Below are 18,127 nucleotides of genomic sequence, written 5' to 3'. Positions count from 1 at the left end.
ATGTTCAGGGATATAGATTTTATTATGATTCCTTAGATTATTCATTAATAGAAGATATTCTAAGATTAAATTTTCCTAATTGTAACAATATAATAAAGGAAGCATTAAAGTTTGACGTGCTAATTAGATGGGTAGATTTGTTTAGATATTGGCATATACATGACGAATATCGTGTAACCATATTGTTTGCTTCCGAATTTGATGTGTTAATAACGCATTAAATGTTTGTTTGCTCCGTACACTTAAATATGAATCTGTTTGGCTCCGATTTTTTTGCTAAAATATCACATATAATATCTGTTTGGCTACAAAATTCTTTATTAATTATGTCTGTTTCGCTTCAACAATTATACATATCCTTATTCCCGTTTAAATGGCATTTTATGTAATAATCTCTTAATTTATGTCTATTTATTAAAAATGTTTCTCTTTTAGTAGTATAAATTTTGTATACTTTTACTCAGGCGGACATGAGATAAGGGAACTTATTAGGGGCATTCTCAAAAATACCCCTTTTTGCATGCTTCTTTTTTAAAAGAGAAAAATATCAAAAAAACCATGAACTTTCAAATTTGGAAAGAAATAAACATGAACTTTTGAAATGTCATTTAAATCCCAAACTTTCCGTTGACTCTTCGATAAAATAACTAAGTTTCCTTGAACCAACCATTTGAAGCATGATATTAAATATTCATTAAAATACTAATAACGGAGTTAACTTCCGTAAGCACTTAAACTACGTCATTTAAAAAAAATAAAAACTAAGACCAAAAAAAACAAAAATGAGATTAGAACCGGTTCCCTTAAAGATGTTTGATTTTTTTCCATGTAGCCATAACCAGTTGAGCTACATTGATTAATTGACAAAAATAGAAACGCATATATTTATATTGTTAGTCCAAAATCTAAAACCACTAAACCATTTCTTCGATTTACGGATACGGTTAGCTGGTTCTCGGTAACATTGGAACTTCCTCTTTGTCCGGCGGAGAAGGCGATGGTCTAATTTACGGGAGAAGCTGCGAATCTCATTGGATCTTAGAAAGCTAGATATCTGGGGTTATGACCAAAAAAGAAAGAGAGAATTGGGTTTAAGGGAGATATAAGAAGAGAGAGAAGCTCTTTCTTGAGTTTACAGTGGAAACCAAGAGAACTGAAGAACAAGTGGTAGTGAAGAGCTTAGCCATGGCCGATCTGTTTCTTATTTTAAATTAATCGTGTAATATATACATTTCTGTTTGACATATTACCAAATTGTTATGGACAACTCAAGGTTAGGGGTTCAATCAATATTGGTTTCAGTTTTTATTTTCATTTTTTTAAATGATGTCGCTTTATAAACGAGCCAGACAAAGACTGCTAATTGTTAACGGAAGTTAACTCCGTTATTATTATTTTAATAAATATTTAATGTCATGCCTCAAATAGCCGCGTCAACCAAACTTAGTTATTTTATTAAAAAGTCAACCGAAAGTTTAGAATTTAAATGACATTTCGAAAGTTCATGTTTTTTTTTCCCAAATTTGAAAGTTCATGATTTTTTTGACATTTTTCCTTATAAATACTCTTCCATGTTAACTATTTTCAAAAGTACCTCTCTTTATGTATAAAATGATCAAATTATCTTTTTTTGAGAGACAATAAGAATGTACAGCCACCAAAATAGAAAAAATTTCCCAATAAAAATGAAAAAAAATTTCCGCCAAAAAATGAAATTGGATTTTTCCGCCAAATTTTTTGAAATTTATACCTTAAAAAAATTTATAAAAACCTTGTAAACGCTTTGAAAAACTTTTTAAAAAGTTTTTAAAAGGTTTTTCAAGGTTTTTTATAAGGCTTTTATGAGCCATTTACAACGTTTTTACAAAGTTTTTTTACAAGGTTTTTATAAGGCATTTACAAAGTTTTTACATGGTTTTATAAGGCTTTTATGAGGTTTTCAAATCGTTTAAAATCTTATAAAATCCTTGTAAACTTTTTTTTGCGGCAAAAATTTTTTATGTCAAATTTTTTTAAAAATTTTTTTGACAAAATTTTTTGGCGGAAAACTTTTTCCGAAAATATTTTTTGCGGGAAAATATGTCGCAAATTTTTTTGGCAGGAAAATTTTGTTTTTCATTTTATTGATTAAATATTTTTCATGTAAGGGTAAAATGTGATTAAAAATTAAGGAGGGCAAAAATAAAAATGGCCAAAAAAGGGTAGTTTTAAAAAAGAGTATATTAAAAAAGATATTTCTAACAAATTCTCAAACTTATTATAAGGTTTATTAATAATAAAGTATTTAGAGAATTTTTATGGTAAGTGGATTTGAGAGTGTCAAAATGGTTAATCCAACCCATCTCAACTTGTTATCCAGTGAGTTTATGAGTTGACTAAACTCATTTAACAATTGGGTTTGATCAACCCATATATCCATTTAGTTAGATGAGTTAGATGAATAATTGATTAACCCATGTATCCATTTAGTTAGATGAGTTAGATGAATAATTAGGTTGACCCACTACATTATAAATTAATTAATATTTAATATAAAATAATTATAATTAATCCTTATCATTTTGACCCAAAAAAAAAAAACTTTATCATTATTTCATCATCATCATTATCACCATCACATAACTTTTAGTGGAAAATTACGGAGGAAACATCTAGTTTTCCATTTTTTGCGGAAAAATTATAAGATGATGATGACGACATCATGTTGTTGACTATGATATATATGTTGATATGATGATGGTGATGTTAATATAATTATGAAGGTATGATGATGATGATGATAGTATGGCAATGTTGATGATGATGATAGTATGATTATGGTAGGATGATGATGATGATAGTATGATGACATTGTATAATGATGTTGATGATATTAGGTTGATAATGAAGAAATTGATGGGTTAGTGGTTAACTCATAAACCCATTATAACCAAACTCATTTCACTATCATTAGCCCTGTTAACGGAGCAGATATCCGCTTTTTAGGGATATTCGTATCCGTTTTATCCGTAATTTATTATCCGTATTTGTATCCAAAGATTTCGGATATCCGTTAAAATTTTGACTATCCGCGAATATCCGCGGATATCTGTAAAAAAAAAATAAAAAAAATTATGTAGTTTAAACTAAAATACAGCGTATTTTGTATAAAATATTGTGTATTTTGGAAAAAATATTGTATATCCATATCTAAATACCGAATATCCGTGAAAAAACAAATATCCGTTTTAAAATTTAGCATTATCCGTATCCGTATATAATAAAGTATATTCGGGAAAAAGCGGATATCCGCTATTCGTTTTAAAATTTAGCAATATTCGTATTCGTATCCGTATCCGTTTTATTTGCTATTTCACTATCTGTATCCGTATCCATTCGCCTGGATATCCATTTTTTTCGGAGCGGATTCGGATACGAATACGGATATCCGCGAATATTGTATATTAATCTCAGGGCTAACTATCATCATCATCAACGGTGTCATACTCATTAATCAATTTATTTAATCATCAATTTATTTAACCCGTCAACTCATTATGGTCAAAATTTTCAACTCATTAGGATTCATGAGTTGAGTTGAATTGAGTTGGCTCATTAATTTTGATCCATTTTGACATCCCTAAGTGGATTTTATACTAAAAACCATCGTTTCCCTTAACAAAATTTAATATTTTCTATATTAATGCGTCTATATAAATGCCTCAAAGTTTATTAATGCACATTAAATTAAATATAAATCAATATATGAATTAAACTTTATATATTATATACACATATTGATTTATAAATATGTTTAACTTATATATTAAAATAGTGATGAAAATAATTATGTATAGATAAATATTTTATTAAAATATGATTAAGCCATTAACCCACAAGGGTAACACCAGTTTGATTGGAAGATATAACTGATAGAATAGATATATGACAACATTCTTAATATTGCATTGTATAGAATATTCTCGATACATAACCCTAGTTGTGTACACATTATATATAGTTGTCATATATGTGATGATACTCCTACAAAGATTACCCTATTATCCTACATGGTATCAGAGCACTAGGTTCATCTTAAACCCTAGCTGCACAACTGATCCAACTCCGCTCTTTTCTTCTCTTCGATCTTCTTCTTTTTTGCGTTTCTTCTCCTTTTCTTCTTCGCTTCTTGCTCTGTTTTTGCCCTCTCTCCATGACTGCTCCAACTGCTTCTTCTAATGATAAGCCTTTTGGCATCTCCCAATTCTGGGCATGCGTCCCTATTGTGCTTGACATGGAGAAACTGAATTATGACAAGTGGCGTGAGCACTTCGAGACTCACTACTTGTGTTATGGTGTCCTCGACCATCTCAATGGTTCCTCTCGACCATCATCTACCACCGAGACTACATGGAAAGAACGTAATGGGCTGGTGAAGATGTGGATCTACGGTACCATCTCGAAATTGATTCTTGACACGGTTCTCAAAGCAAAATGCTCTGCTCGTGATTTGTGGCTTACCATCGAGGCTCTCTTTTGTGACAACAAAGAAGCTCGAGCTCTCCAGTTCAAAAATGAGCTGCGCACGATCACGATTGGAGACCGAAGTGTTCATGAATATTGCAAGAAATTGAAGAACCTCTCTGATCTCTTTCCGAATATCGACTCCCCGGTGACCGATCGTGGACTTGTGCTCCATCTTCTCAACGGCTTGACGGATAAGTTCGACAGCATCATCAACGTGATAAAACATCGTGAGCATTTTCCCACATTCTTGGTTGCTCGTTCGATGCTCATTAGGGAAGAGGAACGTCTTTCCAAGCAACACCGTGTCACCCCTACCACATCTCATCATTCGTCCTCCCCTGACGTACTCTTCACGTCATCGGATCATCACCCTCGTCATCAACAATAATCGGGATCTCTCTATTGTGGTGGCGGTCGTGGCCACGGTTGTGGCGGACGCAACAACCGTGGTGGACATGGTTGTCCTCACAACAACTACTGGCCCCCGTCCTCAAACAATTGGAATTATGGCGCTCCCCAAGCTTCATATCCATACACTTACGGGCCGACACCACCTCCATACTACGTCGCTACTCCTTTCCAGCACTCTGTTCGACCTCCACAACACTTCCCGGCACATCCCTCACACGCTGCATCTGGCATCCTTGGTTCACATCCTCAACCTCCACAAGCAGCTGCTCATCTTGTTCAAGGACCCTCCCTCCCACCAGCTCAAGCTCCTGATCAATCTGCATATCTGCCTTCTGCTCTCGCACATGCTTTCAACACTATGATGTTGCAAGACCCACACAATGGCGGCTGGGTCATGGATACCGGTGCGATCACTCACGTCACCAACAATCAAGGTAATCTAAGTTCTACTCATAATTTGATCATACTTCGAATGATTATAGTCGGTAATGGATCTCTTGCGCCTGTAACTACTGTATGTCATGGTACTCTTAATTCTTCCTCTCGTCCTTTTCAGCTCAAAAATATTCTTGTTTGTCCGTCCATGGTTAAGAATTTAATCTCTGTTCGTCGTTTTTCTATTGACAACAATTGCTCTCTTGAATTTGATCCTTTTGGTTTTTCTATTAAGGACCTTCAAACTCGGATCCAGCTTCTCTGATGTAACAATGCAGGTCCTCTCTACTCGGTGTCTCTTCCCACGTTGCTTGCTTCCCCACATGCTCTCACGGTGACTACACCCACTAGTGATGTGTGGCATCAATGTCTTGGTCACCTTAGTAGCGCGAATCATCGTGTTTTAGCTTCTTCTTCGTCTTCTGTTTTATTTCATCAGCAAAATAATGTGTGTCATGCATGTCAACTTGGCAAACACACAAGACTTCCTTTTATGTCTTCTCAAACAATTGGTTCACAACCATTTGATATTATTCATTCTGATATTTGGACCTCTCATATTCTCAGTTTAAGTGGAATCAAATATTATCTCTTGTTTCTTGACCATTTTTCTCAGTTTGTCTGGATTTATCCACTCAAACACAAGAGCGGTACGTTCAGCAGATATCTTCATTTTTCAAATTATGTGAAGACTCAATTCCGATGCAACATCAAGTCTCTTCAATGTGACAATGGGGGAGAATTCAACAACAACATGATCCTTACTCACTTGGCGTCGGAAGGTACAACGATCCGGTTCTCCAGTCCCCATACATCTCAACAAAACGGGAAAGCTGAACGGATGCTACGGACAATCAAGAACATTGTTCGCACACTGTTAGCTCAAGCAAGCTTACCCTACTCCTACTGGGTCAAGGCTCTTCACACGGCGGTATATCTGCTGAACATCGCTCCATCCTCAACAATTGGTCATGAGATTCCCTACACTAAACTGTTTCAAAAACCGGTATCTTATTCTCATCTTAGAGTCTTTGGTTGTTTATGTTATCCTAATCTTTTACCTACTTCTCCTCACAAACTTGCTCCTAGGTCCACAACTTGCATATTTCTTGGTTATCCCTCTAATCATCGTGGCTACAGATGTCTTGATCTCTCCACACATAAGATCATTTTATCTCGCCATGTTATCTTTGATGAAACGATCTTCCCGTTTTCCACAAAGCCAAACATTTCAACTCCTCCCACAAACACAGTTTTGTCTCCTCTATCTCCCATCATACCGCCTATTCCTCCTATTTCCTCAAACACAACTCTTGGTCCCCCGCCTGTTCTTCCTGTCTTGCCTCCTCCGCAAGCTACTCATCCCATGACCACTCGCAGCAAAAATGGCATATGTAAGCCTCAAACTCGGCTTTGTCTTAATGCTAATGCTGTCTCTCCCATTCCCTTATTTCATGTTCAAGCTGCAAAAGATCCATTTTGGAATAATGCTATGGATGAGGAATACAATGCTCAAATTAAGAGTGGCACTTGGAACCTTGTTCCGCGCCACCCTAACGTTAACGTGATCCGTTCTTTATGGTTGTTCAAACATAAGCATCATGCAGATGGGAGTTTAGCGCGTTATAAAGCTCGACTTGTGGCTAATGGCGAATCTCAAGAGCCTAGTATCGACTGTGATGAAACCTTTAGCCCGGTTGTGAAGCCTGCAACTATTCGATCCGTTCTTTATCTTGCTGCTACTAGAGATTGGTCACTTCGTCAACTCGACGACAAGAACGCATTTCTCAATGGCGACCTAGAAGAGGTCGTCTACATGCACCAACCAGCCGGCTATGTGGATCCCAAGAAACCCGATCATGTTTATTTATTGCGCAGGTCACTATACGGTCTCAAGCAGGCGCCTAGAGCTTGGAACACCAGGTTTGCCAACTATGCAAAGAGCATTGGATCCCAACAGAGCATCTCTGATGGGATCTCGCTTATTTACTCTTGTACGTGGATGATATTGCTCTCACCGCTTCCTCCACGTCTCTCCGTGATATGCCTATTCACTCTCTAAGCAAGGAGTTTGAAATGACTGACCTTGGCCAACTACATCACTTTCTTGGCATTACCTTCACCCGTAGTAGCACTGGCCTCAACCTTCATCAACGCAACTATGCCACAGATATCATTTCTTACGCCAGCATGAGCAATTGCAAACCTTGTCTTACTCTGGTCTATACGCACGGTAAGTTAGCTGAAGACGATGAGCCTCCTGTTGCTGATCCAACGTTATATCGTAGTCTCGCTGGAGCATTACAATACTTCACATTCACAAGACCTGATATCTCGTTTGCTGTTCAACAAATTTGTCTCTTCATGCATGATCTCTGGGAGTCGCATTTCCATGCGTTGAAGCGCATTCTTCGGTATCTTCAGGGAAATCTTGATCACGGGCTCCATTTCTATACGAATTCCGCAACTACTCTTACTGCTTATTCGAATGCTGCTTATGTTTCACCGAACTCTGCCGACTCACTCACTGCTCATTCCGATGCCGACTAGGTGGGCTGCCCATCTACACGGCGTTCTACGTCAGGGTTCTGCATATTTCTTGGGGATAATCTAAACGGCAACCCACCGTGTCTCGTTCTAGTGCTGAAGCAGAATACAAAGGTGTGGTTAATGCGGTCTCCGAAGCTACTTGGCTACGGAATCTGTTTCTTGAGCTTCGTGTTCCGTTAAACCTGGCTACCATGGTCTACTGCGATAATATCAGCGCTGTGTATCTCTCCTCTAATCCCGTCAAACATCAACGCACTAAGCATGTAGAGATTGACATTCACTTTGTTCGGGAAAAAGTTGCTCTTGTTCAAGTTCGCGTTCTTCATGTTCCTTCTGCGTATCAGTATGCTGATATTTTTACTAAGGGTCTTCCTTCTCCCTTGTTTCTTGACTTTCGGTCCAGTCTGAGCATTCGTCCACCCAACGCTCCGAAAGCTCCGACTGTGGGGGAGTGGTAGAATAGATATATGGCAACATTCTTAATTTTGCATTGTATAGAATATTCTCGATACATAACCCTAGTTGTACACACTATATATAGTTGTCATATATGTGATGATACTCCTCACGGAGATTACCTTATTATCCTACAATAACATATTATTAAACTAAACAGAACTACTATATACTGAAGCAACCCATCCTGTTTTTTCTTTTTCTTTTTAACATGATCATTTGGCCATATTGCCAATCAAGAACATATTCGGTTAAGAGTGCTTACTGGCTTGTGAGCTCTCTTCCCACGGTACATGTGATGACGCCAATGGTGTTTAAGAAAACAAATGAGCTACAAATGAGGTTAAAGCTAAGGTATGGAGATTAAAAACGGTGCCAAAAATTAAAACGTTTCTGTGGAAGATATTGTCATTGGCAGTCTTAGATTGTTTGGCTTCACGAGGTCTAAGTGTGGATTTGCGGTGTCAGATTTGTGGTTGTCAGGTTGAGACAATTGGGCACACACTGTTTGGTTGTTATGTAGCTTGCCAAGCTTTTTCGTTGGCTAACATCCCTCCACCATACGACGGTTTTTCTGAGAATGATATAGAAAGAATTGTTAGCATCTTTACAGAGTTTTCCATGATCATTGGCTCCCTGAAGAGACAAGGTTGGCTATTACTTGGGTGTTGTGGGCAGTGTGGAAATACATAAAAAAAAAATTATTTTTCAAAGCAAACAAGGAGATGTGAGGGAGATGGTTATGAAAAGCACAAAAAGATGCTCTAAGGAGACCCTTGACAACATGGACTCAACTTGGTGTAAGATGAATCAAAAGCTGGAGAACAGATGGTGTAAACCATTGTCGGGAAACTTAAAGTGTAATGTTGCTCTTTCTTGGATTAATAGTTCTTCTATGTATGGAGATTCGTGGTTGGTCAGAGATGCGCATGGATAGGTGGTGTACCATACTAGAGATGGTTTTTGTCGAACAGATTCGGCTGTGAGAGCGGGTTTACAATGTATTATGTGGACGTTAGAAGCGTTACAGAACTTGCACATTGAGAGGGTGGTAGTCACTATAGACAATCATATGGTGGTGGAGGCTATTAATTCACCCCATGATTGGCCCCGATTTTGTGTTCTTTTAGGCGCTATTCATCGTATCTTGGTTGGTTTTGTATGATGGGAGTGCCAAGCAGTGGCGGGCTCAGCAAATAAAGTGGCGGTAGCTATTGAAAAGAGTGTAACACAGGATGGAAGACTACGGTCCAATTTGGCTTTAGGAAAACCTTCATGGCTTCTAGATAAGATCATTTTGATCCTCTAGTGCATGGAGAACCTTCTCAACTTTTTTTTTTGTCAATCACACAATAAACCGATCTATTAGCCAAATCCTTACATTCATAGGGAGCGGGACTCAATCCCTAGTGTCTTGTACATTAAAGATTTACCATTTGCTAAGATCACTTTCACCCTTCTCGATTTCATTATCAAGGGCTTATTGTGTTTTAGTTTTACTGTGCAATTATGGTCATTTTGTTTTCTCGGACGCAAAAAAAAAAAACAGATAACTTTAAATAATAGAAAAAGTTTAATCTTTCAGTTTCATCCCTACCAAAAGAAAAAAAATAGTCGAAATATATGCAAAAGTTCAGATAAATATGAGATTTGGGCTTATCATCCCTCACAGGCACAGTTACGTACTTCCATCGACCTTTTCGCCCTCTTGCTTCTGTGTTAATTTTTTTCCACAAAACCATAACAACAATCTCAATCTCCCATTCCCAGGTTTATCTATCTTCTATCAACTTATTAATCATTCGCATGATCCTTAATCATAGCTCCTAGGGTTTCTATTAATTATATCGAGTGTATGATTTCGTTTAATTTTTTACAAGTTTATTATGCCTTGGAATATATATATATATATATATATAGGGAATTTTGGAGTTTTCAATTTGATTTAAAAAAATTTCAAACTTTTTGCAACTCAAATTAAAATAAATCGTCAATTAGTAGTAGTAGCCATCCACATCCAGCATCATCTGAATTGAGCTTTCTTTCTTTGATAATTTAGTAGGAAAGGGCAAGATTAGTTGTTGCAGTAAGAGTGAGGTGTTGAAGAGTGATTTAATGGAACCTAAAGCAGAGGCTTTGGTGGTGAACAAGTCGAGAACCCTTTATTCTCCCATTGACCCATACAGCACTGGAAATTTAAAGGTTTCAGATGTTCACACACTCTACTTCGAGCAATCAGGAAAACCCGATGGCCACGTACGTCATTTATGTTCTGTAGCTCTCTCTCTCTCTCTCTCTCTCTCTCTCTCTCTCTCTCTCTCTGGTCTTTTAGGTTTCTAACCTTTTTTGCATTGTAATTGTGAGAATTTACATCTTGCAGCCAGTCGTTTTTCTTCACGGAGGGCCTGGAGGAGGGACTTCTCCTAATAATAGGAGATTCTTCGATCCTGAGTTCTACCGGATTATTCTGTTTGACCAGGTTGGTCTCTTTTGGACACTACACTACATTTTTTCCAACTTGTATATATATTCACCCCTAAGTTTTCTTCTAGAGAGGTGCAGGAAAGAGTACCCCACATGCTTGCTTGGAGGAAAACACCACATGGGACCTTGTGAATGACATTGAAAAACTGAGAGAACATTTGAAAATTCCAGAATGGCAGGTGAGGAAGTTTCTTCCAAATATATGCTTCTTGTTGTTGTTGTTGTTGGGATGGAACACATGTATATCTTAATTTTCTCTGTTTGTGCAGGTTTTTGGTGGATCTTGGGGAAGCACTCTAGCACTTGCATACAGCCAGTCTCACCCTGACAAGGTGCATATCGTTATGTTTACATTCTTACATCTGAGATATATTATTCTACTTTGTTACGAATCGAGTTTGCATAATAGATGGAACAAGAACGATAGGTTATTGATTGATTGGATTGTGATCTGAATAGATGGAATTATGAAGTAAGTAGTTTCTTTTGGTATTTTAGTTCATAACTTGACAGATATATATATATATATATATATATATATATATGTTTACTCTTTTGGTGCAAGGTTACTGGTTTGGTCCTTAGAGGGATTTTTCTGTTGCGGAAAAAGGAGATTGATTGGTTTTACGAAGGTGGTGCTGCTGCTATATACCCTGATGGTAATTCTCTTTCTTGCATTCCTGGAGTTACTGATTACTATAGTCTGCTTTTATAGCCTTTTTTATATAAGCTTTAGTGATATTGGGACTAGAGTTTTATGTGCAAATACAGCAGTAGTAGATTTTGGCTCAAGAGCTTCTATTATTTCTCTTTATTATGAGTTTTTGTTTCTTTGTTTTTTAAAGCTTGGGAGGAGTTCAGAGATCTGATTCCAGAAAATGAGAGAGGTAGCCTTGTGGACGCATATCACAAGAGACTGGACTCTGATGATATGGAAACTCGAGTGAGTCGAGATCTTACAACTGTTACACGAGAAAATGCTTTGAACATTATTATTCTTTTTGGCTGTTGAAGGAAATTGGATTTTTTTGCCGAAAGAGTGTGCGCGGACTAACAAATTTATGCGTCTTATAGTATGCAGCTGCAAGAGCTTGGACCAAATGGGAAATGGCGACTGCTTATCTTCTTCCGAATAATGACAACATTCAAAAGGCAGAAGATGATAAGTTTTCATTGGTTAGTTTCTAAGAGTGTTCCAATCTTATCTTGATTCATTGGTCTTGTAAAATCTTCAAACCGATTTCTTAACTGTTGACACTTTGCTCTGCAGGCGTTTGCAAGGATTGAAAATCACTACTTTGTTAACAAGGGTTTCTTTCCATCTGACTCATACTTGCTAGACAATGTTGATAAAATTCGACATATTAAGACCACCATCGTTCAGGTACATCCTTCATAAAAGAATAGGAATTGTGGATTTCATTGGTTTGGAGACTGATCCAGTGAGGCCGAGTTGTGTTAACTATAGGTAATATAAAGAGAAAACACAGACAACAGGATTGTGTGATCCACGGCCTTGCATATCTCATGTTGTTAATGGTGATATGTTTGTGTAGGTTTTAAGAAGCATCAGTTTAACTTGGATTTGGATATAGACTTTTTATATATATTATGGGATTGAGACTGGGTTTGGATTATTACAATGGACAGGGAAGGTATGACGTATGCTGTCCTATGATGTCTGCTTGGGATCTGCACAAAGCATGGCCAGAGGCAGAGCTCAAGGTAAGCTTTAAGTCTTTTGGATGTTTTCTTGAAGATCTTTTCCAAGTTTGTTTTTGCTTGTTGGTGTAACACGACACATGGTCTGCAGATTGTTGATGATGCTGGGCACTCGGCAAATGAGCCAGGAATAGCAGCGGAACTTGTGGCTGCCAATGAAAAGATGAAAGCACTTATGGGTTGAAGCATATGATGGAATGAAGCTGCTCATTTTGTTCATTTCTTTGGGACTTATGCTCATATTTTCAAGTTTGTTTTTGAAAGTTAACATTACATTCACATAAGCATGGGCATTCGCAGAGTGTGTTGAACGTGAACCAAATGTTATTCACATAAGCTGCAATGTTTTGAAACCCGGACCGAGATGATGATTGTTACTTGGAAACTAATCTGGTTTGGTTATACCTTAAAACATTGCGTTGTTAAAAAAAAGCCTAAGAAAGAGGGTCCGAGATTAAATGGGTTGAGTAGCACATTTTGGTGAAACTGGCGAGTGATAATGGAAAAAATATTAGTGTAAGATGTGAAGTAAAGGAGCATAAACATGCACACCCTTTGCAATATATGAATCAAAGAGGAGATATCTATATGTACATTAATGAGATGAATAGATGTAACTTCAGAGAATTGAAGACGGGACAACCTCGTCGTCCCTGGTGTAGCCATGAACCAAAAAATCGGTGCAGTTTCTTCGCCAGCCGTGGTTATAAGGGTTGTAGAATCTTCCGTCAGGTCCCCGCAAATAACTGAATCTTTTAGCGTTCCATAATTCGTTGGTTGTAATATTCCGAGCTATCTGCAGTAGACAACAATAACTGTTATATAATCATTTGCAGAGGGGGATGGAGAGCCTATTCTTTACTTTAGCTGAGATTTCCTAACCATATAAGCCTGTGAGATTGTCAACGTCATTGTCGCAATGAAAATGAGTAAGTCGAAAAACAGAAACACGGCAGCATCGGAATGTTCAATGACTATATGTTGAATCCATGACTCTCTGGGGTGTATCTGTGGGATACCTCTCCATAATCCTGTAGCAGAAACAGATGCTTTATCAAATAGCAAAATTTAATGGTAGGATTGCTAGGGAGAGTTGTTTCAGTCACATACTTTGAACAGCAGTTGTGCCACCAACGAATGATGTTAAAGCTCCCATGATCACAAAGACTAAGAAGTCGCGTTTGTTCTTCTGCGAGACGAATAATTGTATACAGACACCGTTAACCGAAATATATGCATAACAGGGTGTTTTCATGTCACAAGTGAGATATTGCCAATAAACAAAAAGTGAAAGAGACTCGCCATGTAAAGAACTATTACCTTACCAACACAGTTGGAAATCCAGGGGCAGTGATGGTCAAACTGCTCAACGCAGCGTTTACATGTGGGGCAGTGTTTAGATCGCACCGGTCTAATTATCTGAAGAAAGTGCGATAACTCTACTAGAAAAAAAAAATGTTGGGTTTCACTCTAAGGAAAGGGTTTATGAGGAAAAAAACCTTGCAAGTAGGGCAGAGCTGGGACCAGTTTCCTTTCCATGAGGGACTGTTGAAATTGATACCAATCAAAGGGTCCTGAAACCATCAGAAGATAATATGTGAAAAAAACTTTCAGAAGAACACCTATACTGTTCGATTGATTTACAATTGGTGTGTGCTTAAATCAGGCATAAATTAGCATGTTTAAGACGAGAGGCTTGAACAACTGCATACTGATACTGATTTGGAATGTGTATGCATAAACCGAATATAGACTGCATGCCAAACTGCTAAAACAGTTGATCAGATCAACAGTTCAATCAGAATGTTTTCTCTCAACATGGGAAACACGAAAAGGAAGTTTAACTTACATGGGCAGTGTGTTGGCTGTCAGCTTCATTGGTTCTTTTAACGTACCCAGGATCTTTGCTGTACAAAACAGATGACTGATTTATCACTCCAAGACCAATACACCACAAACACGTCTCTCAGAGTCACAAGTAGTTACAGAATCATATGTCTACCTCCTCATTTCTTAATGAAGAAGTAATGCTATATCTCGCAACTCATTAAATAACTACACCAAACAGAAATACACATGTTCAAAAATTTCAGATAGCATTGAAGATAACTAATAAGGATACCTGCTAACACGATAGAAAGTTATCAGTGCGCAAACGCCACATGAAAGACCGAAACATGCCCACAAACCAACCATAGCAGTTATCTTTGGGAGATTAGAAGCTACACATAAACGCAAAATTTCAGGACTAAAATATATAATTCATTAGTAAGATACTCAACACACACTACTTTGTTGTATGGATTATTCACCTGAAATAATGGATGTGCTGAAGAGGACCATAAGAATGACTATTAAGCTGAACAACATAGGAGCATAGCTACTCTCTCCCAATTTTCCACAGAAGATCTTGTCCACAAAACTATTATTATGAGTTCGCATTGCCTTCGACTGAAAAATATCAAAAATTGGATTCTCAGGAAACACAACCTATCAAATGGAAACAGTTAGAACATAACAAATAGCCCTGCAAACAACTTTGAACAACAGTACCACCATTTAACAAGCTATCTCTCTTACTGTGAACTCTAAAACCTACTATGGCCTTAAAGAGACAGCCATCATATTGAGAGCACTAAAGTGTGACCTAAAACAGACAGTGGAAACAATTATATCACAATGAAGCTCCATAATATCCGAAAATCAGAGTCAATTCAGTTAAGCATAGTATCGCAATCTGAGTCAAAGCTGCATAAGAAAAAGCAAACATCACAACATTGAGGCTTATATAATAACTGTACACTTATAACCATAGGTACATCAAACTCTCATATGTTGAATGCGATTGCTATTTCATATTTATGTAAATACAAAATTACAGAATTTTAAAAGGCTATATTGATTGAAACATTTTGTTAATAACCTTATCAAGCTATATCCGTCCAACTAATGGTGACGGAAATGAAATAAGAGGGAGACTTTGTATCAAGGAGCAAATCAGCAAGAAAATGCGAGGTTCGTTAATCAAATTTCAAAAACCTTATTCTGAACAATCAAGATGTCTTCCTTTTACGGATGTTAGAAGGGTAGCAAGCAACACTAAACAATTACGTACAAGGAAAAGAGCGAGCTGCCTGTGACCTTTATCAGATGCAAGCTTAAGTGGCGTGGATCCTGTATTATCTTTCAATGTCAGTTCCTCCTTCGTTCCAGCATGAACTAACAGAGAACAAGCCTCAACATTTTCCTTAATTACAGCCCAGTGCAAAGGAGTGCAGCCTGACAAGTAAAGTGACTAATGTAAGAATTCTGTATCTATGAAAATGGGATAAAATATACATCGGGGCATCAGCATTCTACACTTTTAGCGAGTCAAAAACAGTCCGGGATTCTATAATAGTCCCTACATACAGAAATATACCAGCACTCAAAGCATGGAGTTCAGAAAGTCATATTTATTTTTGCACTTATCTTTACACATCATAAGGTAGATGAAAAATTCCGTTTTAAAGCCATTCTTTACTAATTCTAGAGCAGACAAGTAGATACTGTTAAAAGAAAGTATTGAGAGTTTTCGATTTGCCTGTGTTATCTTGTCTATTTTGACATGCATCTCGGAAGAGAAGTAACCGGACTGTATCTGTGAATCCATTGTAAGCAGCCCTGAGTCAAACAAACAAGGAAAAATATAGAGTCTTTCTTAAATTGTCAAATGACAAGTAACAGCGTATCAAGTGCAAGTAAACAATGATCAGACATACTCAAAATACAATATAAAAAAAAGATACATCAAGTCTTTGACATGTTCTATTCTATGAACAGAAATAATGTGCAAAAATTATTATTTTCCTGTAAGGCTAACATCAAAACACTCAAACTAGATGTTTACAAGGCAGGCGAAAAATAAATTCAGAACATCTGTGATGGGCAAGTAGTGAGAAATAACTTTAGAAAACCACTGAGAAGTCAGTGCTAAGGGGGAAAACATCATGTCCAGAACTACTCCATGCATTTAAAATAAACTGAGCAGTGCTAAAGGCAATATACACACTATAAGCATTCTTCAGTACTCATACCAATGAAGTGGACTCCTCCCTTCGTTATCTAATGCATTATAGTCAGCTGCGTAGTCCACAATAATATGATTCAAGAAAGCTGTCTGTCCATATTGTGCAGCAACATGAACTGCCTGCACAGAAAACATGTTGTAAGATAGTGAATAGCTTATAATAAAAATTTATTCGTGGTCGGTGAACGGAAGTAACAAGAGTGACCCATTCTGTTCCATTCTGCATGACATTACTAAGCTGAAGGATGAAAATAAAGAAGATATACCCTGAACCCATTGACATCAGCAGCTTCAATTCGAGCTCCATTTTGCAGTAAAAGGTCTGTAACATCAATGCAACCTTTAACAGCTGCCCAATGCAATGGCGTCTGCTGTATATTATCAGCTGAATTAACATCGCCACCGTGCTGCAAATATGTCAAAATCACAAATCCATCACTACACTGGAAACACTACAGACCTAGTTCAATCGAGATATTGGTTGAATCCTAGTTCACAATTGAGCTAAAAACTCGGTACCTCGATGATATATCGAGCAACCTGGAGAGAATTGTTGAGCGCAGCCCATTGAAGAGCGTAGTAGCCATTAGCGTCGGGAAGAGAAACAGAAGAGCCATCTTGTTCGACGAAACGCTTGAGTTGGTGGAGATCGCCGTAAGCAGAGGCGGAGAAGACGTCGGTGACGGTTGGTGATTCGGTAGGGTTTTGGTGAGAGTTTGAATCTAGAGGCACCACTTCGATCTCCGACGACTCCATTATTGATTGCTCAACGATCTGAACTTAGAAATTGAAATGTGAGGACTTAAGAAAGATATGAACGAATCGGGTCGTCTGATCAGGGTGGGTATATCTCGGATCTTGGGTCGTGGATCTTGGATCTTGTCAAGACTAGACTGACTAAACATCTCAAAACTCCCTCTTAGAGTAAAAAAAATCTCTTATCTCCCTCTCTATTTTTTATACCCTTACCTTTTCTAATAAGAGGTGGTGAGACCATTTTAGCCTTACAATTTAATTGATTTAGATTAAATTTTTTTGAAAAAAAAATGAACCCATCTCTCTTTCGACCCGAGAGAAACCGACGTGTAAGTTCCTCTCATTCCAGCCACCGGCAATTCTTCCGACGTCGGAGCTCCTACTGCTGTCGTTATTAACCAACTCGAGTTGAATCAAGTTGTTCGTCGGAGCTCTCTTTCAACCCGAGAAACCCAACCTGGTTACTCACCTCTCAACCCAGCCGCCGGCTATTCTTCCGTCGTCGGAACTCCTACTGCTGTCGTTCTTCACCAACTCGACTTGAATCAAGTTGTTCTTCAAAATGCAGGTGCGTTACTTCTCATTAGAGTAGCTTTTTGTTGAAATTGTTTTTGATTTGTAAATTCAGAAATTCAATTGGATTTAGATCGAAGAAAGCTTAGCACATTGGGTGTTTTACAAAGGTTTATTGGTCGATTGAGCTATCTATTAGATAAGAAATGGATTTGGCTTTCGATT

The 18,127-nt window shown here is 37.6% G+C and overlaps 4 protein-coding genes across 7 annotated transcripts; 3 read left to right on the top strand and 1 right to left on the bottom strand.

Moving 5' to 3' along the window:
- On the top strand, window positions 4,193–4,894 carry LOC104767956. Its single transcript, XM_010491914.1, has one exon. It carries the CDS (start codon window positions 4,193–4,195, stop codon window positions 4,892–4,894), a length of 702 nt encoding a protein of 233 aa, XP_010490216.1.
- On the top strand, window positions 7,429–7,902 carry LOC109130860 (uncharacterized mitochondrial protein AtMg00810-like). Its single transcript, XM_019240934.1, has one exon. The coding sequence runs from the start codon at window positions 7,429–7,431 to the stop codon at window positions 7,900–7,902; it is 474 nt and encodes a 157-aa protein (XP_019096479.1).
- On the top strand, window positions 9,946–12,953 carry LOC104766651 (proline iminopeptidase). Of its 3 annotated transcripts, none has more exons than XM_010490571.2 (11): window positions 9,946–10,128; window positions 10,418–10,614; window positions 10,739–10,837; window positions 10,911–11,021; window positions 11,112–11,174; window positions 11,408–11,501; window positions 11,688–11,785; window positions 11,917–12,018; window positions 12,113–12,226; window positions 12,493–12,567; window positions 12,656–12,953. In XM_010490571.2, the coding sequence occupies exons 1-11, from the start codon at window positions 10,002–10,004 to the stop codon at window positions 12,746–12,748; spliced, it is 1,173 nt and encodes a 390-aa protein (XP_010488873.1). In that variant the 5' UTR covers window positions 9,946–10,001; the 3' UTR covers window positions 12,749–12,953. The 3 variants fall into 3 exon arrangements, with proteins under 3 accessions (XP_010488873.1, XP_010488874.1, XP_019097025.1); XM_010490572.2 differs by having other exon boundaries at window positions 10,421–10,614; window positions 12,656–12,830; XM_019241480.1 differs by having other exon boundaries at window positions 10,080–10,128; window positions 10,446–10,614; window positions 12,656–12,830.
- Window positions 13,059–17,452, bottom strand: LOC104766652 (probable protein S-acyltransferase 23). 2 transcript variants are annotated; one of them, XM_010490574.2, is made up of 13 exons: window positions 17,153–17,452; window positions 16,900–17,040; window positions 16,641–16,753; window positions 16,148–16,227; window positions 15,680–15,843; window positions 14,877–15,015; window positions 14,687–14,786; window positions 14,414–14,471; window positions 14,064–14,138; window positions 13,885–13,926; window positions 13,675–13,753; window positions 13,447–13,595; window positions 13,059–13,360 (listed from the first exon to the last, which is right to left on the bottom strand). In XM_010490574.2, exons 1-13 carry the CDS (start codon window positions 17,387–17,389, stop codon window positions 13,184–13,186), a joined length of 1,554 nt encoding a protein of 517 aa, XP_010488876.1. In that variant the 5' UTR covers window positions 17,390–17,452; the 3' UTR covers window positions 13,059–13,183. The 2 variants fall into 2 exon arrangements, with proteins under 2 accessions (XP_010488876.1, XP_010488875.1); XM_010490573.2 differs by having other exon boundaries at window positions 13,885–13,983; window positions 17,153–17,451.

The sequence above is a fragment of the Camelina sativa genome, chromosome 19, assembly GCF_000633955.1.
Source record: "Camelina sativa cultivar DH55 chromosome 19, Cs, whole genome shotgun sequence".
Classification (NCBI taxonomy): Eukaryota; Viridiplantae; Streptophyta; class Magnoliopsida; order Brassicales; family Brassicaceae; genus Camelina; species Camelina sativa.
This window is presented reverse-complemented; position numbering and strand designations above follow the sequence as displayed.

Bases quoted from the DNA above. Each gene is read 5' to 3' on its own strand.
- LOC104767956 (XM_010491914.1), top strand. From the start codon at position 4,193: ATGACTGCTCCAACTGCTTCTTCTAATGATAAGCCTTTTGGCATCTCC.
- LOC109130860 (XM_019240934.1), top strand. From the start codon at position 7,429: ATGACTGACCTTGGCCAACTACATCACTTTCTTGGCATTACCTTCACC.
- LOC104766651 (XM_010490571.2), top strand. From the start codon at position 10,002: ATGAGATTTGGGCTTATCATCCCTCACAGGCACAGTTACGTACTTCCA. The intron at 11,022-11,111 runs GTGAGGAAGTTT...CTGTTTGTGCAG, and splicing joins TGAAAATTCCAGAATGGCAG to GTTTTTGGTGGATCTTGGGG. The intron at 11,502-11,687 runs GTAATTCTCTTT...TGTTTTTTAAAG, and splicing joins TGCTGCTATATACCCTGATG to CTTGGGAGGAGTTCAGAGAT.
- LOC104766652 (XM_010490573.2), bottom strand. From the start codon at position 17,389: ATGGAGTCGTCGGAGATCGAAGTGGTGCCTCTAGATTCAAACTCTCAC. The intron at 14,472-14,686 runs GTATCCTTATTA...TGTTTTGTACAG, and splicing joins ACTTTCTATCGTGTTAGCAG to CAAAGATCCTGGGTACGTTA. The intron at 13,754-13,884 runs GTAATAGTTCTT...TTCGTCTCGCAG, and splicing joins TTTCCAACTGTGTTGGTAAG to AAGAACAAACGCGACTTCTT.